The following is a 12,435-nucleotide window of genomic DNA, read 5'->3' on the forward strand; positions in this document are numbered from 1 at the left end:
TCCACATTAGTCAAATAGTTACTGCAAATGCTCTGTTACTGTTTAGAGCCCTACAAATCCTCCAGGGTGGAGAAAGCACTTACTCTTATATGAGAAGGCTTACAAGGGATGTGTGCGTGTGTGTGCATGTGCGTGCGTGTGAGCGTGCGTGGTTGAGTTTATTAAATTTGAGCGTTTCATTGAGCCGTCTTGCAAAACGCAAATAAACAGCGGAGCCGTGTCTTATATGAATGAATGAAAACATAAGTGGGGTTTGAACATAAGTGGGGTTTGACACAGACCTTTGGCTGGTTTCAAACTCGGTCGAACAGCTACATTAATAAATAGTCAAAACAGTGTTTATGGACCGTCTTGCAAGAAGCTAATAAACAGGGGAGCAGTGTTTTATGAATGCCTGCCTGTGGTTTATAACCTTTTTGAATAGGCTACATATCTCTGATAGTTTAACAGTGGAATGGGTTCCATTTGTACACTCTTAAATACCTGTAAGGGTCCATTTGGAACCCCCTCAAGGGGGTCCCTGGACCCCACTTTGAAATCATTTAATGTAGCCTAATGCCCATATTTATAGTCTGTAAAAAAAAGTATGGACGAAGGGAGCTGCCACGTGACCTATTGGTTTCTACAGACACGCTTTGACATTCTGTTTGCTGACATTTGAAAAGAATAAAAATAAATGTCCAAGTCGTCCTTGGCAGAGAACACCATTGGGAAAGAAGTTGTCAAAGTCGTGATCAAGTACGTGTAAAGTCCGGCCAAAACCTCATTCACTTGAGTGGGGTGCTAATTTTTCTGCAGTGCAGCCTGCTGCAGGAGGGGAAATAGCGACATCTGCTGGGGTATTAATGAGAACTGCAGTGCAGGGGAAACGGCTCTTCCTATTTGGCCTTATTTAAGCAAGATAATGAGTCTCGTGCAGCATTGGCCGCTTCCGTTGTGCATATTTAGATTTTGTTATTAGTATTATTATTATTTTCCCTATTTCGCCCCATCTAAGCACACCCAAAAATCATTATTGAACTGGGACCCCCGACCCTGATAATCACATGGAATGTAGTATTGAGGCATTACATTTTGTTTGACTCGGTTCCATAGATAAATATTGGGAAGTTAGCAATTTCACAATGTTTGCCTTTCTTATCTTATTTGACAAGTTGGCAAATGTTTGGCCTATAGTATAGACATCATTTGTTGATTACTTTTGATGCAGTAGGCCTACTGGTCTTTTATTATTGAGGTACCAAAAGGTCTTAAAAGTCCTTAAATGTTGTTTAAGGACAACCCCCGGGGGGTCCCAACCCACAGATGGAGAACCAGTGTGATAGAGAGGAGTGTGGTATGTGGCCTATAGAGTTACAGCAGGACACAAAGAGATGCAGTGAAGTCTACAGGCCTCTGGGACACACCTCTCCTTTTATCTGTCCCTGCCGTTTGTCTCATCGTCCTCTGTCACTAATCCCTCATCCCCTCCCCTCCATTCAGAAACCTTTTTTTATGTCCAGGGTTCCATTTGTACAAAGAAAGAGGGGCTGGGTGGGGGTGTTTGGGGGGCATTTTGTCCCACCAAAAATAGCAAAAAAATAGCAGACCTGGCCCAGATGGCAGGCGTAGCCGTCCAGGCACCTATAGGCTGCTTACCGTATGCCGCCTGGCGGCGCGTCGCCAGTTCCACTCCCGATCCCGACGAGCTTTGCTGCATGCCACTCCCCGTCTCTCTCTCTCCCCATTTGCTGTTAGTCTACTATCTCTATCAATGAAGTAAGAAAATATCTTAAAATATACAGTATATAAATATATATATTATCAAACATACGGTGCATCAAACATATCAGTTTTCTCAAAACGAAATGCATGTATTTAATTCAGCAATGATTTAACCCACTTCCACTCCAGAAAGTTCAACAATATTGTCATGACAGAAAATGTATGAGGTGATGTGCATAGTGTGTGTGTGTGTGTGTGTGTGTGTATGTGTGTGTGTGTGTGTGTGTGTGTGTGTGTGTGTGTCTGCATTATGTGCCTTAATAAGCATACAGCTGTAGAAACAATACTTCTGCACACTACTTTTCCTTTAGAGTAATTGTTGTTGGAAACTAGCTGTGAATCCTCCACACTGTCTCAAGCTTGTAACCAGATCCACATGAACATTTCAGAATTAGAAAGCTAGATGCTTGGATCCACAACACGTGACTTATGTTTTTCTTCAACTAAACTGAATACAATTTATATCATAGCAGGCAACATAATATATACATACACAATGTATGTATATTAGTACGAATTAGAAATAAGAATATCCATTAGAAAACAGTCTTTATGTTGTGCTCATTCCACAAACTGAAATTGTGTTTGAATGTTGTCTCTCCTTTTCTGATAGCCAGATGTACATATCATTTTGGGGGACCGTGGCACGAACAAGTTTTAGAACTACTGCTTTAGAAGGCATCCACAGAATCGGCCTCAGGTCGTAACGGATTAGTCGAAAACGTAATCACTAAAATAAACAGCTGCAGAGAAAAGTATGGCTCGTTGCAGCCCTATTCCCACATGGACACATACTGTACATCCATCCATGTTGGAAAGCAGAGAACAGTGAAGGTTCTGTGCAAATGGTGTCACATGGGAGAGACAGTGAGACCTCAGATAGCTCCAAAACCTCATGTCTCACTTACAGTCAGCCAGTAAATCTAACAGTCATGTTCCCCCCAGGCTGCGAGTCAGAGTCTGACAAAGAAGAATACGCTGTTACTCTGACAGAAAGTGCAGAGAGAGAGAGAGAGAGAGAGAGAGAGAGAGAGAGAGAGAGAGAATGAGAATGAATGAGAGAGAGCGAGAGCAACAAATACAAAAACAGAGAGATCCACAGAGAGTGAGAGAAACAAATAAAATTAGAGAGGGACTATTTCAAACAGATTATTTAATATACACTGCAAAATATTGTGTCTCTCATGATTTTTGCAGTCTCAGAGAGTAAATAAATATCTTAGCAAACAAGACAAGTTGTTTGAATCTCACAAATCAAACATGCAAACTCCAATCAAACAAGCAGTTTGATGTTGCCTCACAACGCGGCTCAAGGCTCGTAGTATTTGCTTGCATTATTTTGCATGGCCGACGTCCTGAAGCCACAATGCACACACCACTGTGTGGCACACCAAAGTCCTTTGATCAGCAGCCCCTCTGCTTATCATTCGCATATGTTGTATTCGCACACCCATACAGACATGATCGAAGGCACGCACGCACACACGCCCGTGTGTGCGTGCGTGCCTTCACACACACACACACACACACACACACACACACACAGCTGATCTGCTCTGGCTGATTGTGTCCTGTGACGAGTGCTAGAATGCCAGATAAAAACAAGGGATGAGTGTGCGAAAGGTTCAGCTTAATGCATAAACAGAATGACAGCGTTGTCCAGCGGGCCTGTGTGTGTGTGTGTGTGTAATGAATGGATTGAGCTGATACAGAGTGAAAGTGGTCACAAAGCAAACCAAATCAACGTTTTAGCTGCTGCAGGCCCGCCACCAGTTATCTCAGTTAAGACCTGGGGCCGACTCTACAAATGATAAGGTTTTTGTACTTAATTCCTTTACACCACTTAATTGCTTCGGGTCAATTTGTGAAGCGATATAGCCGACGTATGATTCTGTAATACGCAGCCGCAGGATAAAGCTGTGAAACGCTGCATGCAACGCCATCCTGCATTAACGGCTTTGCTGACAACTTGATGGCTTCACGTTGATTGATCACCTGAGTGACTAATTGCATGTTATGTGATTATGTAATGATATATATTGTGTGGTTCCAGAATTGGCCCCTTCAGTCATCTGAGGACAGACGATAAGGAAGGACCCCCCAGGAGGACCATCGTTCACTCGACTTTGAGTGATGATGGCCAATGATGATGATGTACAATAATACTGTACTACTGTACATATACAGTATATCTCCCGTCCGGAAGAAACCACTTAACTCTAAATGAAGAGGACCTTATATTTTTAAAACAACGCAATACTGCCTCATAAAAGTTGGTATTGAGCTTTATTTTGAAGATGAATATATATTTTTACAGACTCAAATGTTGTTAGGCTCACTAATTTAAAAGGTAAGGTAAGTGAAACCTCTGGCTTCAGTTCAGGTGGCAATCAATCAATCACCACCCACCAGTCATACTTAATGAACTGGTGGGCGTGCCCACGTAAAAACCACATTTTAACAAATACTGTACACTTTTTTGAAAAAAATAACAATAAGACCTGATGATCATGTTTTAGGGTGGGAAAGAAATCACGGCACTCCATCTTGAAAGAGCAGAGAGCAACGTTTGGGTGTTCCTCAGGCTTCCTCAGGCCTGAGAGGAAGGTCGCAAGACCGTGACGTTTAGTTCATGAAGGCATGCTGTTCTATTACTATGGCAATGTTTCCACTATACGAACAAAGTCTCTAATTGTTGTCTTTGTCCTAGTCCAGTTTCTCACCAGCATAATGACATCCTTGAAGGGATGTATTTGATCCTACCCCATGGGTAAACCACACCACAATAACACAGGGTAAACAGAACACTGATTAAGTGTCTCCTACAACTTCCCACATCTCATTTTGATTAGAATCTCCCAGGGAATGGTGTAGAACAGTGGTTCTCAAACCCCCCCCCCCCCCCCCCATTCATAAGCATTATATTTATACTTTAGCTATTGAAAAATAGCAGACTGACAAAGAAACATAGGGCTTTTCAGAAAATGATACATTTGTAGAATCGCCCTCAGGTCTAAACGCAATAACTGTATCCTACAACTTCCCACATCTCATTTTGATCAGAATCTCCCAGGGACTGGAGTAGAACAGTGGTTCTCAACCTCCCCCCCCCCCCCCCCTCCTCCCCCATTTAAGGCGAGACACCCCAGGTGAATAGGGAAAAAAAGTTAAATAATAGCTATCACAATGAAACTTCTCCAGTTGATTACTTATATTAAAACTAAGATTTTTTGTATTACAAGTTTTCTGAAATTATATGTTTAAATATGCAAATTAGGCATTATATGCGCTAATTTGCATACATTTCGGGACGATAAATCTGAAGATCGGATAAAGCCAGGTTCAAAATGATCATTTCATTTTGTTGACACATTAGAGACAAAGAAAATTACACATGGGATTTTTGATATCTCTAATTATCACTCCACAAATCAGAAAATAGTGTCAACAGGCATAAAAAACCCAATTTTCGGCATTTTTTTGGTATAAAATGTGATGTAAATCAGGCTGTGAATGATATATCAACAAATCCATGTGTAAATGTCTGCGGAATATAGTTATGAATAAGACTGGAAAGTTTGGTGTATGTGAGTTCAACTGAAGTGGAAATTCTTTGTCCCAAGTATGAGGAAAACTCATTTTGAGAAAACGGCCTTTAAAGATTTGTATTGTAAAATTCCAAAACGTTTTATTTGAAGCCACTATTTTGAGACAAAATATCTCATCCAAACCTTGGCAACAACATATAATGGCATATATCATTGGAAAGGTCTGGACCTCAAGCTGACTGTGGTCTGATCCAAATATGGTCACTTCCTTTGTACCAACAACCAATCATGAAAATAGAGATGGTGGCTTTTCACCCCGAAAAACGAGCTGTCATTGGCTAAAATAAACTATCCAACTAAACATCTAAATCTGTATTTTTAATGTGTATTTTGCTTTAGTTTGAAAGAAAACATGTTTAGGAAGCAAAATAGCAAAAAAAAAAAAAAATGAAAAATCATGATTTCACCTGGGGTGTCTCACCTTAATCAAGGGAGTTGAGGCAATATATTTTGTTTGACTCGGCTTCACAAATACATGTTTAAATAGCAGCTCTACAAGCTCACGCTATGTAATGTAATGGTCACACTGCCAGCCCCTCCTATATCCAGCTTTTAGTTACCGTTCACAAACTTTGCCTTAAACAAAACAAAATTGAATTCCACAAAATATAAAAAGGTCCAATGCACTCTGCTCCAGTCAAGTGAAAAGAAAACCTTTATTGTAACGGCATGGCAAAGATCATTAAAATACAGACCAACGCGTTTCGGCTATCTTAACCAAACCAGACCAAAATGTAATTCCCATTGACAATGAATGGAGAATTTTACGTCACAGTGTCTGAGCAAATAGACATAGTGCCCCACACACACACACACACACACACGCACACGCACACTCACGCACACACAGTGTCTTCAGGTAAATGTACAGTGTTTCCAAACGCCCAAACCACAAGCAATTAGTGACTTAACATTGTGGTGTGTCATAATAGTGCAGTAACAACAGCTAATGCCAGCTGAATTACAGCCGAGGAGCCAAGGCTTACAGTAAATAGCTGGCGGCCCAAGAGCTTCTGTGTTGCTGAATCATCAGAAAATACCACATAACAATGGACGACAATAAGAATGAAAGAAAACACAATGGAAGCCATACAGAAACAATCTACAAGCTTACAACGCATTTGTAACACGAGCTTGTAGATATACAGTATAAAGTTCATCGTAGGTCTTAGGCTATTTTCACTATTTGTCATATATGACAAAGTATATATAATAGTACTGCTCCCCAAACATTCTGTGGGCCATCTATCCATCCATCGTCAACCGCTTATTCGTAGTCGGGTCGCGGGGTCAACAGCTCCACCAGAGTAATCCAGACATCCCGCTTCAGAGCAACATTAGTGACTTCCTCCTGGGGGATCACGAGACGTTCCAAGGCCAGTGAGTCTCGATGCGTTTCCTCCAACTGTGCCTTGGTCTGCCCCGGGGTCTCCTCCCAGTGTGGACGTGCATCGAGGACCTCCCTAGGGAGACGCCCAAGAGGCATCCTAACCAGATACCAGAACCACCTAAGCTGGCTCCTTTCCAGGCGAAGAAAAAGCCACTCTACTCTGAGTCTCTCTCACGTGACTGAACTTCTCACCCTATCTCTAAGGGAGATGCCAGCCACCCGTCGAAGAAAACTCATTTCAGCTGCTTGTATTCGTGACCTTATTCTTTCGGTCATGACCCCACACTTCATGACCCTATGGGTGAGAGTAGGAATGAGGCTCACAACGCCTCACATTACGTACAGACAGTGACAATGGAGAGAGAGAGAGAGAGAAAGAGAGAGAGGAAAAGTGGAGAGATTAAGAGAATGACATTTAGCAAATGGTCCGTCAAGCCGAGGATCGAACCAGGGACTCTTAACTACTTTCACAAGCAAGGAGTCCTAAAGTACAACTTGTTCAAGGTTTTGGTCAAAATATAGAGTGCAGTATTTGAAACAGCTGTAATTAATCACTCCAGAAACATCCAGAGTAACTTCCAACACACACCACAAGCATGTGTGTTTTAGGCCAACTGCTGTCTGGTCACTGACAGGCTCACTATACTGGATTTGTAGAATGATCCATAATATCATTGCTGTTGGGCAGAAACCTCCTATCACCATATTCTAACTTTTTGTGTTTTTGTCATAAATGAACGCCATACTTGATCATACTACAGTGTCACACAAAAGCATCAAGAGTAGCAGATCCACAAGCTGGAAACACAACGCGAAGCCTCGTGCTTTGAGAGTGGGGATCTGCTACAGTACATTTGCCACTTTTGAATTGAATCCTGAACAGTAATAGTTTGGACATACAGTACAGGATAAGGTTTCCAGCCGACAGAGACGATATACTTTAGAATTCTAGACACTTTGGCACAAAAGCTTTCTTTTTTTTTCCCCCACTCCAGCCTGAATAAAAATTGTCAGCCTGGTCAAAATGTTGGCATTGTATGACAGAAACATTGCATGTTGATGTTTCTGAAGCAAAAAATATTCTATATAAGTGTTTCCAAATGTGGAGTTGTGGACCGTGTCCACTCAATCCTAGTACTGTGCACTATGTGCAATTTCAAAGTAGAATAGACGAATAGAATAACTCCAACGGCCCTGAATCGCCAGTGCGGTCACTGTAGCGCTCAGCACGGGGCACTCGCTCAAGCTGGCACTTTGCTCTGGCACACGCCTCACGGGACTCAAGCCCGCTTCTGACAGCACGCCTGCCTTAACCACTTGAACCCTAGCGTCCCTACTCTGGGGGCGAACGTTGGTAGAATAGAATAAAACTAGGACGAAGATATTTAGTGTAAAGTGAAAAAAGCAAGCTGGCATATAGTAGTAAAACATCTCTGGGGGACTACAGTCAAGTAAGTTCATAGGGTTTCTCTTTCTTTCAGCTATAGTTCCCACCAGTGTGTTACTGCAGCGGATCATCAGTGTCCATCTGCTTCTGTTAGCCTCATCTTCCTCAAGTCTTGGCTTCTCGGGGGAGTCCCTGGAACAACATATTTTCAGATGCGGATCCGCGGCCAAAAACAGATAATTCTGGGGGTCCTCGACATGAAAAAGGGTTGTGCACCACTGACATAGAAACGTAGGTTTTTCAGAAAACTGTCAGGATACGTACAATGGCTGGATTGGAGTTGGATACCAGAGATCCATTGTGTGAAGTTATGCTAGTACGTTTTTAGGCCAATTTCTGTCCTCTCCTCCCCATCAAGAATCAGGCATAGCAGGATCAGCCTGTGGGGCTATATAATACATTTTGTCATACGACCGTGTCGTTTTGCAGAAACGAAGCGAGTTTCTGAAGTCGAGCCCACCCCGAAGCGGTAAGAGCCAGCTGCCTGAGTTCTCCACGGTGACACCAGATAGTCGTCACTGACAAAGCAATTTCATCAGACTCTAAACTCCCTTCAGCCTACAGGTTGATGTTTAATTTATACACAGCTGCATGCCGGTTGTTGAGTGCTAAGAAGTATAGCTGATCTACAAGCTCACCTACGCGTTGGATTGCAACGCGCGGTGAGCTCGTCGATCGCCGATACTTTCGGCGTGCGACACAGGCGCACAGCTGAGTATAAATCAGGCTTTAAGTCTTCATAGTTACGAAGACACTTCATCTAGCAGAAAGGATCTGGATTCATGGCCCTGGGGCCCAATGGCAGTGTGTGTGTTCCCCTTTTCCTTTACTTTTTAAATTACATTTTAATAGCTGACACTGCAGTAATGAATAAAGTTACACAACCTGCACTGTTCAGCACCAAAGTCTGAGATAATCCAGGCATATAACGCAGTGAGATTCAATGAAAGATTTATATAATTTTTTTTTTAATTAAAAGTCAGACAAAGTTAGTTTATAACCCCCTCAACACTGTGACCCACGGGAAGATTCTTTTTTTTTTCTTCAGAAGCGGACTGATGACGTCTAGTTTAGAGAGATTCAATGCACACACACAACATTGCAAACCTGCACACACACACACACACACACACACACAGACACACACACACACACACACACACACACACACACACACACACACACACACACACACACACACACACACACACACACACACACACACACACACACACACACACACACACACACACACACACACACACACACACACACACCTCTGACTCCAACTTGATCTTTAATACAATTTAGGCATTTAGCAATTTAAAGTAAGCACAATTTAAAGTTAATTTTAAAGTTACTGTAAACACAGGTAATCTAGTTATAAATGCACCAAGTCTCTTGTGTGTTACACACAACTTTTTGGGTCTAGTACTCAGAGGAGCACCTGGAGGAGTTACTTGGTGCTCCCAAAATGCGGCGACCCGTCTCGCCGTACGGATAAAAGAGGGATGCATGAATAACTTATAGCAAAACGATATTTATTGGATGAGTGGTCAATGGAGGGTATTGCAACTCTAGATTCATCCCATTATATGAGTTGCAAATTGCAGCTAGGTCCATGTGTGGTCCAGCCCTATATGGAATGCATATTCTAATTCTAATTCATGTATTTCCAACTTGCATCATTCCAAGTAGGCCAGTGCCCAACACGCACCGCTCTAGTAGGATCATGTAAACCAAGAACTCATCCGTCTAAACATAATACATGTATAATATGGAAACAAAAATTATATATGTACATTGAAACTACAAACTATAGGGTGCCAGGTCAACAAATGAAATTAAATCGGTCTACATGACATGCCATCTAAATAACCTTGCATTGTGCGTGTGTGTGTGTGTGCGTGCGTGCGTGCATGAGAGTTATATAGAGATAAAGAGGCTTGTTGTACAAAAGCAAAACAAACAGGTTTGTTTGTGATAGTTAAAGCCTTCTGCATCGCAACACAGACGAGAAATCCTGGGAAACTGTAATGAACAGGTGAGGAAAAAAAAGAAAAGTTTTGAGCTTCAATGGAATGTTGGCCGAGGTTTACGACAGAAAATGGATAAAACTGCAGAAGTTCTTTTCTTTCTTGGTTCTCTCTCTCTCTCGCTCTCTCTCTCTCTCGGCACACAGCCCAGAGAGCATAAAGCACTCTGGCTCAGCAGCAGCAGACGCTGGCAAGGAGAAACTACTCTAAAAAGTCGGCTGGAAATAGTTCCTCCGTTGACTCATTTTTATGCGACCACGCCGTCCGTATAGCTTACATCAACACGGTAGCTCCAGTGGACTGGAGGGAGAGGCGAAACATCTACTATAACCCCACGCCAAGTTAATTATACACCACCACAGTTTGGGGTGTTAAAACTCTCTAGTCATGGGTGGAACGGTTGGAGTCGTGGATGAAAAAACTAAAAAAAGATGGGGGTAGATACTAGACAGAGAGTGAGCATGTATGATCACTACAGGCGACGGGGAGCAGCCTGGATCCCGCTGGATTTATTTGTGTACATAACTCTTTTTTTTCCTCTTTTCTTTCACTTCTTTCTCCTTCACTTTGTCTCCTACTTTTCATTCCTTCGTGCCCTCTGTGCCTCTCTCTGACTCTCTAGCAAACACGACAAGCTATGCACAAATATATCTAGATATTCACACATAACTATTAAATGAACGTACTGCACTTGAAGAGAAACAGAGCGGACACGCAGCTCTCACTATACTGTAAAACACAGTGCAGTAAATCACTCCGTTCAAAGATCCGGAGAAGACTGCTTTGACCAAAGTATCTCGCACAGCTCAACGGCAGTAAAGCCAAGACAGGAGGACACACAGACAAACTGCACTTTCCACCGTCATTCTTCAAGTGCATTTCTCTCTTTGTTGTGAATGACAGAGACGCCAAACGTCTAAACATCCAAAAACAAGGGGTAAACATCATTAGACCACCATCTTCGGAGGCCGGCCCGTGCTGTTGATTTCACCAAATTGCCATGTACCCAAACGCCCACCACACCACCCCACCCACGGCCTCCACCCGGAATAGACTGAAGTCCTATTCATCTGACCACACAGGGCCTATAGTCAACACACCAGAGCCAAATTGGAGCCTCATTGTGGGGCTAAAGAGGCTAACAGGAAAACTATTTAACCCGCTAGTCCTGTTGGGTCCCAATACAGTATGTTCAGCAGTCAACTACTCAGCCCCTCTCTCTCTCTCTCTCTCTCTCTCTCTCTCTCTCTCTCTCACACCCTCACACCCTTCTCGTTCACCTTACTTACCATGGTGGATGTCATCATGTGAGGTACTGGCTTCAAGCTCCATGGCAGAGTCACTGCGTGGGAAGAGCCGGGGCCCACACACCCATATCCTGAGGCAAACTTCTATGACTACTGCTACTACTACTACTACTACTATTACTGCTATTACTGCTACTACTGCTACTACTGCTACTATACTGCTACTACTATTACTGCTATTACTGCTACTACTGCTACTACTGCTGTTGACTACAGTACAGCTACTAGTTTCTCAGTGCTCTGAACTTGCCCTATACAGCCAGCCAGCTCGGCCCAGGCTGCTGTGTTATACATCTGTCTGTCTGACTGACTGTCTGACTGGGAGAGACAGAGAGAGACAGAGAGAGAGAGAGAGAGAGAGAGAGAGAGAGAGAGAGAGAGAGAGAGAGAGAGAGAGAGAGAGAGAGCGCAAACGGAGCATAGAGAGGGAGGGAGGGAGGACGGAGAGGGAGGAGAGATGGAGAGAGAGAGAGAGAGTGAGAGAGTGAGGCAGAGTTTCCACATTGTGGTGGTAAAGAGCTGGGGTTGGGGGGGTGGGGGGTAATGGGATGATGGTGGTTGGGCTGAACAATGTTTCCACATTGCTGTTGAGATATTTCTCACTCTCTGCTTCCTGTCAGGCATTTATCAGATCAGATGTATTTTTGACCAAACCAAGTAGCCCATGGCTTTACAAACATTATTGGCTTGTGATTGGCTGATCACCCCATAGCGTAGTGATGATTTGATCGGCTGAGCGAGGATGCAAATTGTGATTGGCCAGAATGAGATGATGTATGATAAGAGCGCCCCTCACTTCACACGGGTGTGATTTTTAAGTTTATTTATTAATGCTCCTACTTTGTCATACAATAATAAAAAAAATCACACCCGTGTGAACTGA

The 12,435-nt window shown here is 43.0% G+C and overlaps 1 protein-coding gene across 1 annotated transcript in view; it reads right to left on the reverse strand.

Moving 5' to 3' along the window:
- The window catches only part of LOC308310040 (disabled homolog 2-interacting protein-like), a 239,254-nt gene extending 227,455 nt beyond the window's left edge, over positions 1 to 11,799 (reverse strand). The window contains exon 1 of the mRNA XM_080756077.1: positions 11,535 to 11,799. Coding sequence (XP_080612203.1) covers positions 11,535 to 11,577 — 43 coding nt within the window. The 5' untranslated portion in view covers positions 11,578 to 11,799. The remainder of the gene's footprint in view (positions 1 to 11,534) is intronic.
- Between the last annotated feature and the right edge of the window lie 636 nt (positions 11,800 to 12,435).

The sequence above is a fragment of the Protomyctophum bolini genome (assembly GCF_963924005.1).
Source record: "Protomyctophum bolini genome assembly, chromosome: 22".
NCBI lineage: Eukaryota > Metazoa > Chordata > Actinopteri > Myctophiformes > Myctophidae > Protomyctophum > Protomyctophum bolini.